This window comes from Tupaia chinensis, unplaced genomic scaffold (assembly GCF_000334495.1).
Source record: "Tupaia chinensis unplaced genomic scaffold, TupChi_1.0 Scaffold000381_1, whole genome shotgun sequence".
Classification (NCBI taxonomy): domain Eukaryota; kingdom Metazoa; phylum Chordata; class Mammalia; order Scandentia; family Tupaiidae; genus Tupaia; species Tupaia belangeri.
In genome coordinates, this window is record NW_006159883.1 from 998846 (window position 1) to 1024082 (window position 25237).

Here is a 25237-nt window from a genome sequence, read left to right on the forward strand (position 1 = left end):
CTACTAAGATGTACACATCTCAAGTGTTAACAACGATGGTATTTTATTCATTGTTATGTATCTCCAGAGCTCAACACAAGGTCCGGCAATCAAAGAAACTCCATAAATAATCACTGTAGGAATCAATTCTCATATCTCAAACTTATTTCTGAGTACCTAATACTTAATTAAGCCTTAATCTGCACTTTACTTTGATAGTACTTTTGAAGTTACCTGAGTGTTAGTGTGTCTGTTGAGGATTAGAAGCAGAAACTCTGGTCAACCATACGCATTAAATATTCACTGGTAACTGTATCCATAACGAAACTGGGAAACAATGAGGTGTAATGAGTTTTTTTTAGAGTCATAATAGGAGTGAGGATTATAGCTGAGCTAGAGACCAAGTCATTTAACTATAGATCTGACCTCCATTTCCAAGGGCATACAAAGCTACCCTGAAAAAGAAAAAAAATGTGAATGCGTAACTAACCTGGTAGCAGTTTTCTAGTGTGTTTTCCCATTTCAGTCTGGTAGAATAGCCCGCCATGTTTTTTTGGTAGTAATTTTCATCTTCTTTTTCCAACTTCTTGGTTGATTTTTTCAGTTTATTGAGGAGCTAAATTAAAACATTAATGTCACATATGCATTAACACATTTGCAAAAGCCCTTCATAATTCCATAGAAAGAATTATATGTGGCCCAATGATATGATTTTTTACCTCTTTGCTACAGTCATAAATAGTAACTATAGATAATAAGACCAAATATCTTTTTCAGAAAAAAGGGATGGCAGGGCTAGAAGAAAACTTGCAGTATGGTTGCCTTAACTTTATGCATGAAGATATCAAGACCTTCCATATGACGTGGTTTGTCCACATGCATGAAAACAAGAAGACCGACAGGCAGTGCAGGTCAAGGATCTCTTACTCAAGACTGCAATCTCCAAATTGATCCACTCTTTAAGGAACATCAAGGAACTCCCTGACTTTAGCCATTTAAGAGTTTCAAGGACAGAGACAAAGAGTTTTAAGAATGATCCTCTCTATGTTTAAGGACATTTTGACTGACATTATGGTAATGAAGGACATTCATCCCAAATGCTGAATATTAATACTACCCACTCTATTATTCCAATTGATATGGTGGCTATTCAGCTGTCCCTCAGCTCTGATGAATGACCCATGCAGGGCACATTTGGTTTTGTGAATCAAGTGCAATGAACCACATCTATCTGCAGACACATGAGCTTGTGAATTTTCGCCTGATAGCAATATAATTAAAGAACTCAAAGGGTGCCATGACTATCTTTTGCTAAATCAGTGTCCTTAAACTCTTCTTGGAAATACTCAGACTCTTAGTAATGAGAACTAAGTCATTTGAGATTACCACAGACATTCATCAGCCTACACTTTGAGCTACTGACTAGAAGTTTCTGCTCAGCAAAGATATAGCAAATAGGTCCAAATATATGTATAATGAAGAATGTAGACTCTTATATTCTTCATTAAAGAACTTTTTACAACCTTTACTAAAATTTGTCAAAGATTCAATTGTTTCACTTTCTCCTCTTTTTAAAAAAGATTTATTTATATATTTCTTCTGAGACAGAACCTCCAGCAAGGCCTCCATCCTCTGCCTCAGCCAGCCTAAATCACGGGTGTGGGTATGGGCATGTGCCCAGCATGTCCATGAAAGCACTGGGATGTGAATCTGGGTATCCCCACGTGGGTCCAGCATTGTGCAGCGTTGCTTACTGCTGTGCCACCCTCAGGCCCTCTTTTTTCTCTTGGTGAATTGCAGCTCATGAAGGTTGAATAATTTGTCTGTAGCCAAAACCAGGACCCTAATCCTGGAAATCTGATTCCATAACTCTACCCCTGGCTTTTAGACAGTAGCCAGATCTATTCTAAAAACCATATGATTCCATATGTCTACCTGTCTTTGTAAGAAAACAGACTTTTCTTGTTTATTCACCAGATGTCCTTGAGTGCATGTGCAAGGCTTGGGGAATAAAGAAGGGAATAGTGTAAGCTCCCTCTCTAGTTAGAGCCCATCCAGGCCATTACGTTCTGAGTGATAAAGCTCCCAGGGTAATGACAGTACTCAGGTGTCAGTGGGGCACAGAGAGAGGCACTTAAATTAGCTTTGGAATTAAAAAGACATTTAAGTTGTGACTTGGCACATAGCATTGGCCCCATAAATGAATCCCATATACTTAAGCCCAAAGCAAAAGTAGAAACTTGTAAGGCAAAATAGCACAGCATGATACAGAAAGAAACTGGGGTGAGGTGGAGCACAGTTTGAGAGGGAAAATAACAAGAGATGCTGCTGAAGAGACAGGCAAGGGTCAAGTCAGGAGGGGCCTGAGGGGCCGTGTAAAGTAGTCTGTATTTTATTGTAGCTCACTGAGAAACCTTTGGAGGCTTTTCAAAGGACAATGATATGTTTAGATTCCAGTTCAGGAAAGTCAGTTTGGTTTGTGGATGGAGAATACATGGTAATAGGCCAAAGTGAAAGCAGAGATTGATATGTTACAGTAATTCAGGCAAAAGATGATCATGAGCTGGGAGAGAATAGCGACAGTATAAATAGACATAAGTAGGTCAATTCAAGAAGCTTTCGGTTTAGAAATTGGGAGGATGTAGTGGGCGGTGATATTCAAATATATAGAAAATGCAGGAATAAAGAGTATCTTTGATAGAGAAAAGCAATGAGCCTAGTTCTAAACATAGCGCGTGAGTGCCAGAAAGCAGTTGAGGGACTGGGTTAGAGATACCAATTTTGGTTTTACCAGAGTAGATAGATGGTAGGTGATGCCTTGAGAGAATGTATTTATTGATATTGAGGGTGTCGTGTTGAAAACAGGGTGAGGCCCTCGAGAGGAATCCCCAGAAACAGCAGCTTATAAAGTTCAGGTAGAGAAATTGAACTCCATAAAACAGTCTCAAATAAAATTTCTAGAAAGGTATGAGAAAAACCAAGAATGAAAAGTTGCTAAATTTAAAAGTGCGTGTTTCTATATTGTCATACCACCCTGAATAGGCCTGATCTCATCTGATCTCAAAAGCTAAGCAGGGTTCAGTCAGGTCTGGTCAGAACTTTGAAAGGAGAATGTTTCTAGAAGGGGGATGTAAACAAATACTTAATACTCCCAAGATAGTAAACAAGGTAAGAACTGGAAAGTGTCCACCAGCTTTACAACCAAGAAGGACATTGTTTTTGATGGCAAGAACCTCAGTGGAATGGAGGGGAAATCTTAGCTTGGGTGGAGTGACCAGGAGTGAGGAAGTGGAGATAAGAGGACAGACAACCCTTTCCGTAAGTGTTATTGTGAAAAGGAGAGATGATAATATCTGGAGAGGAAGAGGGATAGGAGCATGGAAAGCTGTCTCTCTGACTTGCCCTGTTAGCCCAAGATAGGGAGATGCAATGGACTGAGTGTTTCTGTCTCCTGCCCCTGCATCACAAATTCCTATGTTGAAATCTGATCCCCAAAGAGATGATATTAAAGGATGAGATCTTCAGGGGGTTAATTATTAAGTCGTTGGGAAAGTCATGACGTATTTTTCTTTGTTTTTCTATGCAAAAATATATCATGACTTTCCTGACAACCTGAGAGATCATGAACCCTCCTGAACAGATTTGTACCCTCATAAAAGGGACCCTAAAAAACTTTCTGCCCTCTTTCTGCCCTGTGAAAACATAACCAAAAAACTGCAACTTGGCAGAGGGCCCTCACCATGTCCAACTACGCAGGCTCCCTGATCTGAGACTAACATTCTCCAGAACTGTGATGAATAAGTGCTTGGTGTTTAAGCCACTCAGTTGACACTAATTTGTTATAGCAGCTCAAACGGAGTAAGATAGGAGTTGGGCAGGCTAATGGGAAGAAATCATTAGAGACGTGGATGTCTGAGATATAAGAGAGAGAGATCATCGAGACGGCATCTTCTAGAGGCAGGATGAGATGGGATGGGGCACAGGATGAAGCACTGGCATTGCCATTGCAGATATGCAGGTGCTACCTACGATTTTTGTCGGCAGATGGCTAAGCTGTCTTCTGTGTACTCTGTGAGGTGGGAGGCAAGACAGTGTGCTGGCTGTGGATCGTGAGGACGGAGGTGTGAGGGAAAAGGAGTTCAGATAGTTTCTGGTAAGAAGAAGGACTGCTGAGCAGGAAAGCAGGGATTGCTAAGCGGCACAGAAAGGACTGGCTCAGGTTGGAGATCACAGCCACATCTATGAGAGATGATAAAATGAATGCTGCCTTAGGCGTGAAGTTTCAGGACAAAAGCAAAAGCAAAAACTACCAGGTTAGACAATGGTAATAGTATGGACTATGATCTAAGAACAGCCAGAAGTTATGGTTAAGGACCAGCTGGAGGAGGGGAGGGGAGGACTAAGAACTTAGACATTTCAGGGTATCTTCTAAGGAAGGAAGAGGAAATTTATTTCTTAACCGGGTATGATTTTTCTCTTTGTCCATGCTTAACAGCAATAAAAAAACAGCTTCTAATGAGAGCTCAGAATATCTATTACAGGTCCTAGTGCTTAGCACTTTAAAATACTGTGGGTTAGCCTCCTTAGAAGGGGCCTCATTATTCAATACTTGTTATGATCATCTCAAACTGAGAAGAGTGACATGTAAAAATAAGAATCTTGTAAAATCTTGCTAACAATGAATTTAAGTTATTCAAGTTATTCAAGTTTCTTCAGATGAAATGAAGAATTGCAATGGAAATTTTCTTTTCCTTATGAGCTAGCAATGATGTGGCTAGCAATGATTTTGGTTGCATTTACTTAGAGACTCCATTTTTTGGAGAAGAGGACTATTTCAAGGTTTCCAGTCTGGGACACATATCATATTAGATATGTAAGATAGTTCTTTTGGATGTACACAGAGGATACTTGATTTTATTCCCATACTCTAATTGTATTAATTGGGTTATCCGAAAAGTCATGATGTATTTTTTCTATGTTTTTCTATGCAAAAATGCATCATGACTTTTCTGAAAACCCAATATGTTCATTTTGCCTAAGAACATATTTCCTTTTTTTTTTCTTTTGGAGTGTTTTTTTGTTATAAGGCACATGTGTTTGCCAGAGAGACAGAGAGACAGAAAGGGAGAAATCACTTCCCAGGGGGAATGGCCATATAGCAATCACTCCTCCATTCTCGTCATGGGATCTTAGACATGCATGCACACATGCCCAACACAAGTCTGAAGCCTCTGGGACGGAACTCTAACCATAGTCAGTCATGTGGGAGTCCAGCGACGTAACTGCTATGCCATCTGCTGGTCCCGAACAAGTTCTTAACAAATATTTACCAAGCTTATTCTTATTTAGTATATGAGTCAATATTGGTGTTTCTTCATGACAACTGTGGATTCTAAAGTGGGAGGAGAGGGGATTCTGCAACATGAGAAGCTGCTGTGGGCCTTCCCAAGCAACTTCACTCCCAGGATCCTGGAACACAGCATCATTGGCATTTCCTGGGGTCATGTGAATTTGCACACTTATTATCCAGCTCCAATTAAACCTAATTAAACCTATATAGTCATTTATCATTTTAACAACAGGGATACATTGTCAGGTAACTGTCATTGTGCAACTATCACAGAATGAATTTACACACACACCTAGATGACATACTTTCGACACACCTAGCCCATATGGTATGGCCTATTGCTCCTAGGCTGCATAACTATACATGTGACTGTACTGAATACAGTAGGCAATTGTAACATAATAGTATCTGTGTATCTAAATAAAGAAAAAAGTACAATAAAAATGCGGTATTAAAGATTAAAAGAAAAAGGTACAGTTTGATAGGGTACTTACCATGAAGAGAGATTTCAGGACAGGAAGTTGCACTGGGTGGGCCAGTGAGTGAGTGGTGAGTGAATGTGAAGGCCTAGGACATTACTGTATACCACTGCACAATTACATAAACACTGGACACTTAGGCTTCACTAAAGTTATTAAACATTTTTTCTTTCTTTAATAATAAATTAACCTTAGCTTGCTATAGCTTTTTTAAAACACAAATTTTGTAATATTTTAAACTTATGACTCTTTTGTAATAACACTTAGCTTAAGACAGAAACACACTATATAGCTATACAAAAAGATTTTCTTCGAATTTTGACTCTGTAAAATTTTAAATGTATTCATGATAGAAAGTGCATGAACGAGCATGCACACAAGAGAGAGAATGAGAGACAGAATGAGAGAGAGAGAGTGGAACAGAAGCACCTTTGACACTGTCTCATCACACTATGATCCTCCTTACCCCAGCCTTCCAGATTGTCATGGTCTTGGGCCTGATCTATTTTCAGGCTGATACAGGGATCTGAACCTATGGTCAATCATGTGGCTTCCAGTGTTGTAGTTCAGTTTGCTACTTACTACAACACTAGACAGAGTATGTAAACTTTTTTTTTCTATTCAAATTTGTTTTGTTTTAGTTCTTATATTTATTTATTTTATTTATTTATTTATTTTGGTTACAAACTAAGGCATGGACATACATGTTAGCCTAGGCCTACTTGGTATCAGGACCATCAACATCACTGTCTTCTACCTCCACATCCTGTCCCATTAAAAGAGCCATGATGAACCAAACAACATGAGATTAAATCGAGCCATATGAAAATGATGTCTTCAAGGACGAGGTGAGCACAAGATGCTAGATGCTGCTGCTAGCATAACACAGCATACTATTTTTGTTTGTTTGCTTGTAGTTTTTGTTTTTTATTTTTGCTATAAAATAAAAAGCATGTGCTTTCTGGAGAGAGAGAGAGAGAGAGAGAGAGAGATCATCCCCCCACGTGGGATGGCCATATTGCAATCCCTTCTTCTCCATTATCTTCTTGAGATTTTAGACACACACGCACATGTGCCTGGTGTGAGTTTTAAGCTGCCGGGTTCAGGCTCGAACCATAGTCAGCTACACGGGAGTCCAGTGACATAACCATTACACCATCTGCTGGTCCTGCACAGCATACTGTTTTATAGTAAAATGTTTTTCTAAGTAAAAGTAGCACATTTTAAAGTAATGATAAAACAATTGTATAAGAAATACTTAAACCAGTAATATAACTGCTTATTATCATTATCAAGTATTATGTACATAATTTTATGTGCTATACTTTTATATGGCTAGAGGTTTATTTATGTGTCACCACATAAATGTGTGTAATGAGTTCTGCTAGGACCTTATGGCCACTACAGCATCACCAGGAGATGAGAATTTTTCAACCCCATCATAATCTTATGGGACCACCACTGTATATGCAGTCTCTTGCTGACTGGAAGTCAGTAGGTGGTGTGTGATTATGTACAAAAATGCACAAACATCTTAAAAGATTTCTGGGGCCAGTAGGTGGCATGGAGGCTAAGGGAGCTGGATCCCACATGAGCAGTTCTAGTCCTAGACCCAGTGGTTTGAAAAACATTCCAGGCTCTTGTGCATGTGCGCCCCAAATCCAGAGAGGAGACTGGAGAAGAGATTGTGGGATGTGGCCTTCACCCTAGAGAGTGATTTCTCACTAAACCCCCTCTGATGAGAACACAACCCTATCACAAAAACTTAAATAAAAATTTTTGCCAAAATCTGTAAATTGTACTAACAACATAAACACAAAAAACGTCAGAGCTAATGTTTTTCCTGCTTTCAGACATGTGCATATCATAGCCCACAAAAAAAAGAGAAACCTGGGGTGATCTAGAGACATCTCACAAAAAACCTGACAAAAAGTTGTTAAGTTATCAAAAATATTATTAGAAACATGAAATTATATCAGGATAGTCAAGAATAAGCCTTGCCTGATATACATTTTACCTGGAAATATTACTTAATGACTATATAAAAACATTATCATGAGTCATTTCAAATATTATTTCATCTTTATCTTGACCTGCAAGAATTTCTACATTTTATGTTTTATAATGTTCATAACATATTAAGATAATATATAGTACTACACATAAGATGAAGCATACATGAAGGGACTTCAAAAGGTTCATGGAATAAATGGAATAATGTACAAGTCTATTTTGTTGCAAAATATTTTGAAATCTATGCATAACCTTTTCATAATACATGGTTTTCATGAACTTTTTGAAGACCCCCTCTTGTTATATACATGTGTGTGTACATACATATGTGTGTGTGTGTGTGTGTGTGTGTAAACTTATTTTGGGTGTGAGTTGAGGAATTTTGTTTAGTAAGGGATTCCTATTAAAAAATTTGGACCATTAATCTAATTTGCCACTGTCAATAATACCCTTAAAAAATATATGGACTTGGGGCCAGCAAGTGGTATAGTAGTTAAGGCACTGGATTACCCTATGGCCGACTGCAGTTTGAGTCCCAAACCCAGTGGCTTGAAAATCATGCTAGGCACATGTGCGTGCATGACCAAAATCCCAAGACAAGAATAGAGGCCATCTGTCCTGGGAGTGGGGTGATTTCTCACTCTCTCCCTATCTCTCTGGTGAGCATGTACAAAAATCTCCCCCACCCCCAAAATATATATGAACTAGAATGATTTGGAATCCTTTCTCATGCTCTGTCTAGCTACAACTCTGCAGAGACCCCATGCAAAGGGAACGACCAGCCAGGCAGTCCTCTTGTGCTTTCCCTAAGAGCAGGAAGCTCAGGTGTCTAAGATCCATGCATCCCATTGGCCGTGACAGTTTACCTTCTGCTTCTCCTTCTCAGTCATGGATTGCTTGGAGCTTTCTATAAGATGGAAAAGTGCTTCATGTTTCTTGGTACTCACCATTAATTTCTTTTTGGCCTAGAGTCAAAAACAAATGAGAAACAAAAAAAGGAGCATAAATTCATGGTTAGAGAAAAGCACTTCAGTTTGGAAACAAGGCAAGTTCATATGCTAGCTTGAATGATTGTGCATTTTTAGTTCTTCATTCCTGTCTTCTTAAAATCCACCTGAAATATCATGGCAGCTACTAACACTTTGCCCTGAACAACACTGTGTATTTCTCAATATACTGAGTACATTTAAAAGACTATACATTTTGCTAAATTACCCAAAGACTGCAAGCTTCCAAAACATTGTTCTAACTAGTGTAATCGCTTTACCACAAAAAACATTACGAGCACAGAAGACTTGCCTACACATTCCTTTAAATCAACCAGTGATGTAATCAAGGCTGTTTTAAAATGTTCTCTCTCTTTTGCTCTTTTTAAAGTTTATTTTTTTTCTTCCATAAGCCAAAAAGAGAGATAGAACCCCCAGCAGAATTTCAATGCTACAGTCCATCTCCAGCTTCAGCCAGCCCTGAATCCTGGGCACATGCATGTCCTGTGTATTCATGGAGGGTCCATATGTGAATCTGGGCCCTTTATATAAGGGTTACCCTTGCAGAACATTGTGTTTTACCATTGTGCCACCACCTGGCACCTTAAAATGCTCCTTAAAATTATAGCCAGGGAGCCAGCCCATGGTATGGTGGTTTGGGTGGCTGGATCACACATGGGATCTGCCTGACTCATAGTGCAGTTAAAGTCCTGGACCCAGTGGCTTAAGAATCATGCAAAGTGCATGCCCAAAATCCCCAAAGGAGGGAAAGATGAAGGAAAAGAGATTGTACCATGACCATTCCCCATGGTGGGCTGCTTTTCACTTCTCCTTAAAAAAATTTTTTTAAAGAATTATTTTATTTAACTTTATTTTTTTATTTCAATTTGACCAGAGAGGGACAGAGTGAGAGAGAGACTGAGAGAAATACAAAGTGAGAAAGCAAGCTGCCAGGTCCAGAACTCAAACTGTGGTTGGCCATGTGAGAGTCAGCACCCTTAACTACCATGCCACCTGTCAGCTCCACTTCTCTTTTTTGAAAGAGAGGTTTTTGCTATAGAATATTTGCACTGGCTCGAGAGACAGAGGGAGACAGAGAGATAAAAAGTAAGAAATCACCCCCTAGGGAGAATGGGCATGCCACAATCCCTTCTTCTCCATTCTCCTCTTGGGATTTTGGGCATGCACACACACAGGCCCAGCGTGTTTTAAGCCGCCAGGTCCAGGACTTGAACTACAGTCGACTATGTGGAAGTTCAGTAACATAACCATTATACCATCTGCTGGTCCCATGTTTTTCACTTTTCTTCTCTCTCTCTGTCTCTCTTCAGTGAGTACACATGCCCTCTGACACAACTTAAACAAACAAACAAACAGTTTGGATAGAAATCTTGAGCCCTGGTGCCCAGGGATAGAAATCTTGTGCTCTGATGCCCAGGCTTGAGAGCTGGCCACTTGCTGGGCATCCTGTGACATGCCTTGCACTTGAATGTGGGGGGTTGGGAAGGGAGAAGTGTTCAGTCTCTCTACCCTGTTGACGCTTGAAGCCTGGGAGGGATTATAATTCAGGTGGTCATTTTATATTCTACACAGTTGAATTTGGCTGAAAGACACTACTCCAGAGATAAAAGAAGAAAATAGATTTTGTTTTGCATTTGAATCGGCCTCTTTAGGAACTGGGTTGATTGAAAGACTACTTGATTTTTTTTATCTGAATATTGCAAGGACTGTAAAAGTAGATAATAAAGGATGGGTGCTAAGATCTTTCTTTCCTTGGGCTTTATCTTGGGAATCAGAGTCAAAACCTTCTGTCTCCCTCTAAATGTGTGGCATCTCTACAAAAGGAATTCAAGAAATAAGCTCTCAACCCTTTCCCTCCATCTGCAGTCAGTCACATGGCTGCCGATAAATGAGAACACGAGGCAATAGTGCTTGTTCATTTAAGGCTTTGCACATCAGTCTCTAACAGACTGCACTTCATCATTGACATGCCACACTCCAGAATTGTACATGAGGAGAAAACTGTCTTAGCTCAAGAATTTTACATTCTTGGGAACCAGCAGTTAGCATAATGGCTATGTCGCTGGACTCCCACATAGTCAACCACAGTTCGCGTCCCAGACCCGGTGGCTTAAAACTCATGCCAGGCGCCTGTGCGTGCGTGCCCAAGATCCCGAGAGGAGAATGGAGGAGAAGGGTGGCCGTGTGCCCCTCCCTCCTGGGGGGTGATTTCTCGCTTTCTGTCTCTCTGTCTCTCTCTGTCTGTCTGGCCAGCGCACGCGCCCTATAGCGAAAACCTCTCCAAAAAAAAAAAAAAAAGAATTTTACATTCTCTAATTTCTCTGTCAATGTTCATACAAAAATAAAGTAATTTTATTAGAAAAAATTACTTGGTAGAAACTGAGAAATAATAAAAGTTTATAGAAAGAGTTGTGAATACGTGCCTTAATTTGCTGGTTCCAGTTGCTAATGACAAGATTTGCTGATTTTTCAACTTCATTGTCAAGCTATTGAAGACAAAAAAGGAAAAGAAAAAGTCTTGTTATCTTCTTATTTAGTCAGTTCTACAGACTAGATATCTGTGCCCCCCACCTCAAAATCATAAGGTAAAACCTATTCCCTCAGTGTGATGCTATTTGGAGATTCAGCCTTTGGGGAGTGATAAAGTGCCGAGGGTGGCCACTTCCTTTTTTTTTTTTTTTTTAAAGAGGATTTTTGCTATCAGATGCACACACTCACTGGAGAGACAGGGAAGGAGAGACAGAAAGTGAAAAATAACCTCCTGGGGGTTATGGCCATGCCACAAACCCTTCTCCTACATTCTCCTCTTGGAATTTGGGCACACACATACACACACACCCAGTGTGAGTTTTAAGCCGCTGGGTCTGGGACTCAAACTGTGGTCGACTCCGTGGGAGTCCAGTGACATAACCATAACACCATCTGCTGGTCCCAAGGGCAGAGCCTTCTTGAACAGGATTAATTCACTTATGAGAAAGAGCCCAGAGAGCTCCCTCTCCTCATCCACCATGTGAGAACACACAAGAAGGCAGCAATGTACAGACCAGGAAGCAGTCCTCCCTGTCCCTTCCCTCTCCGCCTGACATCTCATCTGCTGGTGCATTGATCTTGGACTTCCCAGTGTCCAGAACTTAATTTATGTTGTTACAAGCCATGAAATTTATAGTATTTTATTGTAGTAGCCTGAACAGTCTAAGCCAGAATGCTAGCTTATTAACTTTGGCCCAATCACCACCACAATTCATGGGAATTTCAAAATACTACAGTGGACACATTTTCTGAGGAAAGTAGCCAAACTATTTCATCCAGTGTCAAATAGATCTTGACCCTGTTTGGTAAAAGAATTGTTTCTATTCTATAATAACGTAAAAAGCTCATATATGGCGGGGTGCGGGGAGGATTGTGTTCAAAATATTCACGGAAAATACACATTATGAAAAAACTGCATGAATTTCAAATTTATTTTGCACCCCAAAATGCTGCATTTAGTTCTACTTTCCTATAAACTTTCTGAAGTCCTCCCTTAAATGTGCAGTCATACGGGGGAGGTCCTTGCATGGACAGATAGGTGTCGTATCTGGTCCCATTGCTTCCTCTTCAGTATCAGTCCATGTGGTAAAACTTCAGTAACATTCTTAGAAGTGCTCATTTGACTAAATGTCTCCACTGTTGCTGAAATAAATACAAGGTGCTCAAAAATATTTTGTGGAAAACCAGAATTAAAGGACAAATTCAGTTTGATGCAAAAAAATGGAAATTCATGCATGGTTTTCCATAATATACATTTTCCACAAACTAGTTGAAGTCTTCCTTGTATTAATCAATTTCAAAGAGATTGAATTTTGAATCATAGTAAACTTTTCTCCCTGCTTTTAAACAGCTAGAAGGACAGTATACAATGATAAAAATGTCTTCAGGCGATCCCCCAGGGAGATCAATTATGAGCAAGGTGAGAACCTTTTTTCCTGAACAACAGACCCAGCAGATCAGCTCTGACACAATTCAGACCTAGCAGCTGCTCTTTTATTATTCCCAGTTGGTTAAATTTAGAGTATATAACTTATTGTAACAGATACAATGAAGATATTAATAATTTTGAGCACTATGTCACTTTTGACCTTATATATAGCTTGAATGGGGAACGAATTGAATTTTAAAAGAATCTAATGTCTTATCTTTTGTGGGTGTGTGGAGCAGGGTCGTGGGGTGCAATGGTGAGGGGCAAAGCTGAAATTACAAATAGAAACAGCAGTTTGGGAGGGTCATGCCATCGGTGATCAAGTGGTGTGATAAATTATAGTAGCAATGTTCCAACTTACACAACATACTAAAGAAACAGTAATTATATTATTATGGAGTATGAAAATATTTCATAATTAATGAAATACAAACCCTAGTATTTGGTTTTTACTAAGCTGGTTTGCAGAGGTAGAAGCTTATATTGTTTTCTAGCAATTCCTATAATTTACACCCTTTGCCCTGGCCCTAAGTATAATATCCATTCTGGCACAAATGTGCTTCCCAACTCAGTTTAATTCACTTGAATAAAATTTGTTTTTAAGATAATTTCTCTCCATTCAGAGCTTTCATTAACCTCCTCATTTTCTGTTACTACCACTGGGAACTACTTTATCTGGCTGTGGGACCTGGAGGCTCCCTTAGCCCCTGCCTTTTTCCCTTCACAAGGAACACCTCTTAGACTTAGGAACGTCTTACCTGCACCTGGCACTGAAGCAGTGCCTGTGACCCCACCCTATCAGAGCCAGGCTGCTTTTACTGAACACCCACTTACGTTTCTTGGAAACATAAAGTGCTTAGCAAAATGAACAAGTGAAACTGTTCTGGAAGGAAAGACACATGGAAAGATTACAGAATATGCTATAATAGGACCAGGTGTCCCTGAAGGAATGATTTAATTATTTAGTTATTTTTCTTTAATTTGAAGGATATTTAAGGATTGTAACCATTGTTACCTTTACATAATCCCAAGCTAATAAGCATAGAAAAGCTTTTTAAATTTTTATTTGTTTATTTATTTATTTATTTATTTGTTTGTTTTCTGAGAGGTTTTTGCTAAAGGGTGCGTGTGCTCACCAGAAAGAGAGACAGAGAGACAGAAAGCGAGAAATCACCCCCCCCAGGGGGGAATAGCCATGCCGCCATTTTCCTCTCGGGATCTTGGGCACTCACACATGCACCCGGCATGAGTTTAAGCCACTGGGTCCGGGACTTGAACTGCGGTTGACTACATGGGAGTCCAGCAATATTGCCATTACGCCAACTGCTGGTCCCAGAAAGCATCTTCTAAAAATTGTACTTATTATCTTTTTATTTGCAAGTAAAATTACAAAGAAGTGAAAATACAAAAATGTATTAAAAAGAAACAAACATACCTTTAATTCCATGATCTAAAGATAATTTCTTTTTTGAGAGGTTTTTGCTTTAGGGTGTGTACGCTCGCCAGAAAGACAGAAGAAGACAGAGAGACAGAAAGTGAGAAATCACCCCCCAGGGGGACAGCCACACCGCAGTCCCTTCTTCTCTTACGATTTTGGGCAGGCACACACACGTGCCTAGCATGTTTCAAGCTGCTGGGTCTGGGACTCAAACCGTGGTCAGCCATGTGGGAGTCCAGTGACATAACCACTATACCATCTTCTGATCCCAAAGATATTTTTTATTTGTATTTTGGGAACGTTCTTCCAGCTTTTTTCTTAATATACATTTATTTTACAAAATTGAGACTATATTTTTTATTAGCTTTTTTCATTCTGTTTTTTAATTTAACACTATATCATGAAAAATTTCCTACGTAATCAAATTCTCCTATAATAAGATTTTTAATGGTTATGGAATGTTCCGTTGCTTGAATTTATCATAATTTATTTTTGAATGATGGAGTCATTTCCAGTACTTTACTATTATGAAAAATGTTCTTACAGACATCGCTGCACTTAATGTTGGACTTGTGTTTTTCAGATAAATTCCTGAAACTCAGTATCTCCTTTAGATCACCTTTCCCTCCTTGGGTCAAAGATAGAAATGTTGCTTTAAATGAGAGAGAAAAGAAAGATTTGGACTCACTGATTTTCTCTTCTTCTCTTGTATACTGAGGACTTGATAAGTTGGCTTTATTGCTTCCAACTCAATTGCTTTGCCAAGTTTCCTGGAAATAGAACGTAAAAGACTAGCAAGCATAGAATTCGGGTTTATATTTACTTCCTGAATTACTTTCTTGGGAAATACAATGGTATACTATGGAGTATCTATTCAGTGCAAATCTGAAGTAAAGTGTTTGTACCGCACCTGCTTTAAACACTAGTATTTATGACTTTCTCTGGATTTCAAACAAGGCCAAGGTGGGAACACTCACTGATGCAGTTCTGCCGTGGATTTCATGCCCTCTGAGGCCCAGGCCCAGGCACTGCTGAGACAGCTGAGGGCAAAAACAGAGTAGAACAAGGGTGAGTGTCATTTCCCAGTACACTCTGAGAACCAAAGCATTGCTTCTGATTCACTGCATTCAGCAATTGCGTTTATTTCCCTAACCTTATTTCAATTTCTCCATGAGACTAAATTCTGCTAAAACACTTATTTGCTCTATGGTTATTCTATATACTGTTCTCTTTCTAGTCATTTTTCATTTTGATTTTCATTTTCCACTTCATGTCTATAGAAAATCAGGAAAATAACCATATTCAATAACCAGTCTAGAGTGAGAATAGGTAGGTGATAGAATGCTAGGGTTAGAAGGCCCTTAAAGAATACTTTCAGGGTCCTCATTTCACAGATGAATAAACTTAAACTGAGGTGCCAAGAAGTTAGGTGACAGGGCCCTGGTCACATCCTGCTTGCTGCTCTTAAGGTTGGTGTCCAGCTCCTGTTCCCTGCCAACTTACCGGACGACAGCTCAGATGTTTTACAGTCCTGTGAGTGGTGTCTTAATTTAACAAAGGATAGCACTGGCCTGTCCCTCATGGCATAGAAGGGAGATTAGGAAGTGTGACGTTCCTTTCTCCTATAAGGGACCCAGATCACAGCAGCCCATAGTCTGCCTTCAAAAGTCAGGACCATAAGCCAAATCATGTTAATAAACCTGAGGGACAGAAGCTGGGTAGGTTTTGATGGAGAGGGCATAGAGGGCTCTGCATTCCTGTCAAAATAAGAATGGTACAGAATTTTGCTTACAAATGGCTTGGTTTGTACCCTGTAGTCTGACGATAGGAGAACTACAAGATGCCAGGATTTATACACAGCCAAAGCCAGACACAAAACTAGGCACAAGAGAGTATACTTGGGCCAGCAGGTGATGTGGTGGTTAGGGTCTCTGGACTCCCACATGGCTGACTGTAGTTTGAGTCCCGGACCTGGAAGCTTGCTTTCACACTTCCTCTCTCTCGCTCAAGATTAAAAAAAAAGAAAAAGAAAAAAGAGAGAGAGAGAGAGAGAGAGCATACTGTATGCTTCTAATCACAGGAAATTCCAGGAAAAAAAAATCCCTAACCATTTGTCTATACATATTCTAAAGTACATATTCTAAAGTTTATTATTTTCTTTCCTGAGTGAGAGAAAGAAAGACATGTACCCTTAACAGAGGGCGTCATACTGTGGTACCCCCATCACAGTCTTCCCAGACAGTCAGGATCATGGGCCATGAGCTTAATGTACAGGTCCACTGGGGAACTGAACCCATGTTCTTCCATATGGATACAGCACAACTCGATCAGCATGTTAACTGCTGTACCACCAAGCTGGCCCCAAATTAATCTATTGGCAGGGAGCAGGTCAATGATTGTGTGGGGCTAGGGGTGAGGGGAAAGAATGCAAATAAGTATGAGAAATCTTTTGGAAGTAACTGTTTTGATTTTCGTGGTGGTTACATGCTATAGGTATATGTCAAAACCAACCAAACCAGAAACCTAAATAGGTGCTTATTTTTGCATGTACATTAAACCTTAATAGAGTTGATTTTAAAGAAATGTTTGATCAGGTCTTATTTAAATCTTTTTAAAATTGTCATTTCTGACTTAGGTATACATTCTAGTATTATCTCACTTTAACCTCACTGAGACCATGTGAGGCAGGCTTTATTCTACTTTCTAGAGACATTGAAAGATAAGAAAAAGGGCCCAGTTACTCACCTGCTAAGTGGTAGAGCTAGAAGTTTAACCTGGGCAGTCTACATAAAAGTATCTATGGTCAACCACTGTGCTGTACTGGCTCCTTTATAGTCTACTAAAAATATACTCAAAATAAAAATAAAGCTAACATTCAGAATAATTTCAAAGCCATCATTTGCTCTTACAGATGATGCCTAAGGAGGAGTGGGAATTTGAACTCCAGAAGGCATCCTTTTCCCTTCCTTCACCCCCTCTTTCAGCATGAGAAGAGGCCTGTGCAATGGCACTGCCAGTTCAGGGCACTTCAGCATGTGTTAGCCAAGAATCTTCATAGCAAATTATGAAGATCATTTTTAGAACGTCAATATCGTTTTTCTCTTTCCCCAAAGAAGGAATCTACTTCTGTCTTAATGCTGCAATATATTGCACCCCATGTACCAAACTTTTTCTATACATTATCTCATTTCCTATGCCTCTTCTCCAACACACACACACACACACACACACATACACATACACGATGGAACACATATCATTATTCCATCTAACAGAAGAGAGTATCAAGGCACAGAGAGGCTGATTCCCTGGCCAAGATCACAGAGTAAAGATAAGGAGTTGTATGTTCCCAATCTAAGATATTCCAACTTTTAAACCACCAAAGAGAGCAGCTATACATGGGGGCTTTCAGAGTCATAATGACTGGGTTGATCTGTCTCTGCAACTCATCATCTGTGTGATTGGGAGAAATTCTTTAAGTCTCCCAACTCAATGCCTTATCTGTAAAAAGGGGTGACGATAAGACCTCTCAAGGGTTGTTGTGGGGTTAATTAGGAGTCTTTCTAAAGCATTTCACACGGTGCCCAGTACATAGTAAGTGCCTCAAAACTCGCAGCCTTGCTTGACATCCTGTGCTGTCTCTTACACATGCCTCACATCTGTAAGAGAAAGCTGAAATTGGATATACGTCACTTTGTATATATGCATGTTTATACATATGTGCGTTTACTTTATCTTTTTATTTATTATGAGAGTGAGAGACATGTAGCCTTGACATGTCTTACCATACCATGATCATCCCCCGAGATTCCCAGCCAGCCAGAATCACGAGTGCATGTGAGTGCCTGGCATGCTCGGGTTGACCTGGACCTGGACCTGAACCCGGGTCCTGTGTGACTCCAGTATGATGTAGCAGCCCTCTACTGCCTGTACCACAGCTGAGCCCAGTTAGCTACATCAAATTAAACCCTGCAGAATTTATTAAGGGAGAACTTGGATAGTTTAAGTATTTCTTAGAATAATATTACATTTTTCATATTAACTTATTTTCTTTTAATATTTACCTGAAAAATTTTAAATTACTTTATATATTTTGAAAATTAGAAAAATATAATTTATCTTAATCATCAAAACCAAATTATCCCCTCCATCAAAAAAAAATAGTATCCCATGCACATGTCACACTGTAGCCTAGATTCCCTTTTCTCCTTACCTAAGAGAAGCCATTTGGGGCACAAGTGTTGTTTGAATATAGATCACTATGCTAAATGAATATAGTAGATTTCATGGGTATGCAGTATTTTAGTATTTGCCCTTATTATTATTATTTTTTGAGAAATTTTTGCTATAGGGTGTGTGCACTTGCCAGAAAGACAGAGAGAGACAGACAGAAAGTGAGAAATCACCCCCCAGGGGGGATGGCCAAGCCACAATCCCTTCTCCTCCATTCTCCTCTTGGTATCTTGGGCACGCACGCACATGCGCTCTGCGTGAGTTTAAGCCACTTGGTCCAGGACTTGAACCGTAGTCGACTACATGGGAGTCCAGCGACATAACCATTATGCCAACTGCTGGTCCCAGTACTTGTCTTTTTTTCTTTTTTTAAAGAGAATAATTTATAATTAATTATTTTTACCATGCGCAATATAGATAATCAACATTTTTTAATGAAAAGAGCATTGAAATCCTTAGAGGATAAGATTATTTTACTGTGGAAAAGATATGATATTCTCTCTAAAAGCAGTAAACTTTTTTCGCAAATGCAAAAAAAAAAAAAGTGATTGTGCCTTAACTCTGCCATAATACTTACTTTTTCTTCGTGTTCTGTAATGCTTTGCTCAACTTGATTGCCAGTTTCTGAAGTCCTTTGGCATAGCTAATCTCCAGGTTGGCCCTGTTAGCAAAGGGTTGCTTGTTAAATAGAATATACTGACCAGAAATCAAGTACTCCCTATAGACCTAGCCCCAGACACACACACACACACACACACACACACACACACTCATGAAGGAGGGCTTAGGCTGAAACTAATGCCTACATAAAGAAGAGATGATTTATTTACTAAAAATCCTCTTGTCCTTAAGAAAAATCTTTAAAGGTGTCTAAAAGGATCCTACAAAAGAAAAGAGTTTTTATTTAATCTTCTTTTATACCAGTGTTATGGGTAGAATTGTATTTTTCAAAGAGATGTTGACATTTTTTATTAATTTTTAAATTTCGCCAGAGGTATATGAACTCGCTGGACAGAAATAGAAAGAGAAAGGGAGAGAGAGAAGAGAGAGAATGAAAGTGAGAAAGCACATGCCCTGTGGGAGGGTAACACTTCAATCTTTCCTCCATTTCTGCTTTTGAGGTCCCCCCAACACACACACACACACACACACACGCCTGGTGTTTCTTCTATTTTTTTTTTTCTAGCAGGATCCAGGGCTGAAACTGCACAGTCACCCATGTGGGATCCAGTCACCTTAAACACCATGCCACAGGCTGGCGCTACATGTTGAAATTCTACCTTCCGGTTCCTGTAGATATAAACTTATTTGGAAATGGGGTCTTTGCAGAGGATGGTCACATTAAGATGAGGTCATGAAGTTGGGACCCAAGTCAATATGGATGTGTCCTTGTTAAAAAGAAGAAACCTGAATACAGAGACGAGCACACACGTGAACGCTGTGAGCACAGAGGCAGAGAGCAGGGTGATGCATCAACAAGCCAGAGGATGCCAAAAGCTGCCAGCAAACCACCAGGAGCTAGGAGACAGCCACTAAACAGGTTCTCCGGAGGAACCAACCAGGCTGACCCTTCTGTCTCGGACTTCTAGCCTCTGGAAGAGAGACAAATTTCTGCTATTTAAGCCCCCTCCCCCCACCCCCCGGTGGCAGCCCTAGAAAACGAATACAACTAGTGCCTGGTGATTGAGGTGGCTGGCTCCCACATGGCTGACAGCCTGGTTTGAGTCCTGGGCCCAGCAGCTAGAGAAACATATCAGGCACAGGTGTGTACATGCCCCAAACCTCAAAAGAGGGGAGAGATTAAGGAGAGAGTCACAGTGTGACCAGTCCCCATGAGGTGTGGGAGGGTGAGGTTCTCACTTTTCTGTCTCTCTCTCTCTCTCCTTCTCTCTCTCTTTCTCTCTCTCTCTCTCCAGGAAGTGTACATGCCCTCTGAAAAATTAGAAAAGAAAATAAGGGGCCTGCAGGTGGTATGGCGGTTAAGGGGTTGAACTACCACATGGCTGACTGAGGTTCGAAACCTGGACCTGGAGGCTTGCTTTATCACTTTCCCTCTCTCTCTCTGGTTAAATTAAAAAAATAAATAAATAAATAAAAATAAGCAAATAATTCTTTAAAAAAAGAAAAGAAAAGAAAACTAATGCAACTAGTAAGGAACAGCAAACCGTCCTACTAGTCTTGCTTGGGACATTAGCACTAATCAAATTAGTGCTGGATTGCAATAGCTGGCAATGAAATGTCGAACTATGACCAAGTGAGTCAAGCAGTAGCTTTTTAAAGGAAAACTGAGGCAGTAATCAACATCAGACTTAGAAAGTGAATTTTCATTCCTTTCTCTGCAGGGCAAGCCTCAGTAGGAAGTCTGGACATGATCCCTGCTAGCAAAATCCCTTTTGGACAGATTGAATCACTCTCATCTTAAGCTGATTTCACCATGTCCTATTTATAGGCCTATCTTAGCTAAACTGAAGGCATATTCTTATCTCTTTTGACTGTAGATACTAAAACTATTTTTTAAAATTGAGTTAAATTTCTGCTTTGCTTCTTAATATGGGCCATAAGAATTTTGCTGCATATTTTTTCAGTCTTTTAACTCTATTTGTTTCTTTTCTTTCTTTCTTTCTTTCTTTTTTTCTTTTTCTTTCTTTCTTTCCTCTTTTTTTTTTTTTTTTTTAAGAGGTTTTTGCTATAGGGCACGTGCACTCACCAGACAGACAGACAGAGACAGAGAGATAGAAAGCGAGAAATCACCCTCCAAGGGGGATGGCCATGCCGCAATCCCTTCTCCTCCATTCTCCTCTTGGGATCTTGGGCACGCACGCACATGCACCCAGCATGAGATTTAAGCCACCAGGTCTGGGACGTGAACCGTGGTCAACTATGTGGGAGTCCAGCGACATAGCCATTATGCTAACTGCTGGTTCCTTTTTTTTTTTTTTTTTTTTTAAAGAGAGTGAGAGCTAGGATGGAAGGAGAGAGAGAGAAAAAAAGAGGCGTTTCTGACAGGGTCCTATCAGTAGTGATTCCCCTGCCTCGGCCTCCACCTTGCTAGGACTACAGTCTTGTGCCGCTGTGCCTGGCTTATGCAGCTGGGCAGGAACCAACCTGGGCCTCCCTTGTGGCCTCACCCACTACACAGCAGCGCTCTCCTGCCTGTGCTACCACAGCTGAACTTAATTCTAATCTTATCATTATAAAATATCTTTAGAATTATTTATGACTTCATTCCATTTGGGAAACAATTCCAGAACTCTTCAGGAACTAACTTAATACCTACAAGTTTTCATAGAAACTTTTCAGTATTACAGACTAAAGAAAGAAGCTTTTATTTAAAATAAAAAAAAGAAAAGATTTATAGAAATAGAATGCAGAGATCTATTTATATAGATGCATCTATTTATATAGAGCTATTATCTATTACTAAATTTCTACTTATTTTCCCTGTTAGTACAGCTGTGCTTTAAGTTATTTTTACCAGTTTTTGAAAGAAAATCATTGTGAAGTACATGTCAAAGCCTAGGTGCAGAAAACACCTATTTGGTATCAGAACTTGTCCAGGTATAAGGAAAGGTTAAGGCAAGCATTTTAAAATAATGAGGCTGATAAAAATAGCATTTAAAAATAGATTTTTCTGCTCCAGGAATGTGTTCCGGTTGACAGAGAAAGAAAGCACGTGCAGGTCAACAGCAAACGGGAGGACCATCACCTTTGGAGAGCTCAGATGCTCTGAAATTCCAGGAGTGCTCTGCTTGTCGGGGTGACTTCAGGCAACATTCAAAGGGAGTCATTAGACCTACTTCGAGGGATTTTATAAAGATTAAATTGTTGTAATAACCCATGTGCAATAGAGACTCAATGAGTGGAACAATTGCTGACTCCCTCTGGTTTCCACTCCTACCAGTCACCCCCTTGCTCATCTACTCCTGCTCAGTGGCAACTGCCATGGAGTCTCGGGGCCTTTGCACTTACTGTGGCCTCTGCCAAGTCTGACTCCAGCTACACAACCACATGGTTCTCCTTCGTATCATCCCAACAGGTCACTCAAATGTTACCTCCACAGAGATTGCCCTGTCTAAAAGAGGATCTTTGAAGCTTTATTTACGTCTTAGCACTTGTCATATCTTACATCGCATTTTAAGTTTTTAGTGTACTTCTGCAAACACGTAAAGAGGTTAATGAGGGCCAAGAGTTGCTTTGTGCATTGCCATATCCCTTGACCTAGAACAGTGCAGGGTCCACACTTGGCACTTGGTGTGTATGACATGAATGAATGAACAGACTCCCCGCCAGGTCTTCATTAGAATTTTTACTGGGCTCTGCTACTCTGCTCCAAGTCTATTCTCACCTGTCCACTTTTTTCTTAAGTTTTTTTGTCATGAGGTACGTGCGCTCCCCGGAGAGAGGTAAAGACACTGCGAGGGAAGGTGAGAAATCACCCCACGGGTGGGATGGTCACACTGCAATTCCTTCTCCTATTCTCCTCTTGAGATTTTGGGCATGCATGTGGTGTGATTTTCTTTTCTTTTCTTTTTTTTTTTAATATTACATTTAATCACATATATATTTAGAGTATATAACATTTCTTTTTCCAGCATGATTACCATGCATATCAGTCAAGACAAAGACTTCACTATCCACATCATCACCATCAAATAACTTTTCTTTTTTTTTCATATTATTATTATTTATTCTCATGCATGTGGCATGATTTTCAAGCAACCAGGTCCAGGACTCAAACTGTGGTCGGCCATATGGGAATCCAGCACCTTAACCACCATGCTACCTGCTGGCCCCTTCACTTTTGAAAATTTTAGACTGATGAACTGTTTGGGTGCAATGCCACCAGTTGGAGCTGTGCTTAGTAGCCCAGATGTCAGAATAAACTACTTTCCCAGATGTCAGAATAAACTATTTTCTTGCACTTGACATAGCTAAACACTTAAACCCTTTCTGAGTTCGTTACTAACTTCCCATTGTAGCCTTACATTCTTTCTTGAAAGCAGCACATAGTGAAATGTAGTAATGCGTTTAAGATGCACAGCTCAGTGCTGGGCACAAAAAAAGTTCTTCATAAATATTAATTCTTCTAATATAATCATCATATATCCATAAGAATCTGTAAATATTTAGAGCAGCCCGAGCATACAGAGGTGGAGATGGTTGCAAGGGGAAAAATTCAGTTTTCTCGTCCATTGTCTTCAGATCATGCCAAATGGTTTCTAACAGGAAAGGCACCTTTCCCGAATTCTCTTCCTCCGAATTCAGTTTCACTTTCAGAATGTTCCTACAGTCTGTACAAGGTGTCCCGGAGGCTATGCAGAAGTTAAGAAAACAATGAGGAGAAAGAAGGGTTGCTTTTCTCTCTTACTGTTTACTGGATTGGATTTCCCCTGGTGGAAAACAAGTTCAGAATTTTGGTGGCAAGAAAGGGAGAGTTCCTTGTTCATTTGTGGGCAATCTGTCTCTGCATTTTTTGTGTCTGGTCATTTAACTTTTAAGGCCCAGGATTTCCACTTGCTTTATCTTGAGCACCGTAGAAAACCAGCCTAAAGAGATTGAACACAGCACAGCATTTCTCATGTTGGGAGTCTTTCCTTAAATACAAATATCTTACAGACCTAAGGGGGCAGATCTGAGGGGCACATGTCCAAGCACAGCTCTTCTGACAAATGTCTTCTGTCGTCTTGGAGACATGCTGCTGATGCTTAACTGGGTTCTGCCTACACACAAAATAGCAACCTCCACTGTTCACTGGGCACTTACAGTGTGCCAGGCACCATTCTAGCTGTTTCAGATGTGTTTTCTCCTTTAATCCTTGAAACCCCCATCAGACAGGCATAGTTTCTCTACTTCATGGAGGGAAACACTGAGGCACAAAGAATATGGTCAGTCACTCGCCGCGGGCATATGTGAAGGAATATTTTATTTATTTATTTATTTATTTGAGAGGTTTTTGCTATAGGGCGTGTGTGCTTGCCAGAAAGACAGAGAGAGATAGAAAACGAAAAATCACCCCCCCAGGGGGGATGGCCACGCCGCAATCCCTTCTCCTCCATTCTCCTCTCGGGATCTTGGGCACGCACGCACACGTGCCCGGCTTGAGTTTAAGCCAGCAGGTCCGGGACTCGAAGCATGGTTGACTACGTGGGAGTCCAGCGACATAGCCATTACACCAACTGCTGGTCCCATGATGGAAGATTTAAAACCAGACTGGGGAACCTGCCTACTTAACCACTCCACTTTCCTGTCTCTGCAGTTACGGGGAAGAGGCTGCAGATGGAGAGTTGTGGGGGAAGCCCAACCAAGATACTTTTAAAACTTGACACCGCCTCTCACTTATCCTTTAATTGCAGTGTTCCGAATCACCATAGCTCCTGGCAGCTTAGCAGCAAGAGACCTGATCCACATCAGCCTCTGTGCAGAAGGGGAGCTTCCTGAGCCTACTCCAAAAGCATCTGCTCAACTGTGAAGTACTTCACGGGGTGGGGAGCAGGTGTGAAAGGTCTGGAGGAGTGGAATGGAAGGGGTTATGACATCAACTGTCACCAATCCAGCCCTTTAAGGCTGAACTGAGGTGCACACAGAATTTCTGAACAACACGGTTGTATCCTTTCTCTCTCTGCTGGCAATTTGTTGATGATCCCTAAGGGTTTTAGAGACAGTGTTAAAATTTGTCAAGCAAAGCAGCCTGCAATCATCTATTCTCACATTTTAGACCCTAATGGCCATTTTGTGAACCTCAGAGATGGCCCACAACGTCAGAAGGTAATGAAACGCTGT

The 25237-nt window shown here is 40.3% G+C and overlaps 1 protein-coding gene across 3 annotated transcripts in view; it reads right to left on the reverse strand.

Annotated features, from left to right (window-relative positions):
- NOSTRIN (nitric oxide synthase trafficking) overlaps positions 1–25237 on the reverse strand; it is a 72854-nt gene that overhangs the window by 26327 nt on the left and 21290 nt on the right. For 2 of the 3 annotated variants that reach the window (XM_006153568.3, XM_014589793.2), the window contains exons 3-8: positions 19035–19118; positions 15202–15264; positions 14913–14994; positions 11252–11314; positions 8688–8786; positions 470–595 (exon numbers count right to left, since the gene is read on the reverse strand). In XM_006153568.3, the coding sequence (XP_006153630.1) occupies positions 470–595; positions 8688–8786; positions 11252–11314; positions 14913–14994; positions 15202–15264; positions 19035–19118 (517 nt within the window). The remainder of the gene's footprint in view (positions 1–469; positions 596–8687; positions 8787–11251; positions 11315–14912; positions 14995–15201; positions 15265–19034; positions 19119–25237) is intronic. The other variant, XM_027773846.1, reaches the window with a different exon arrangement.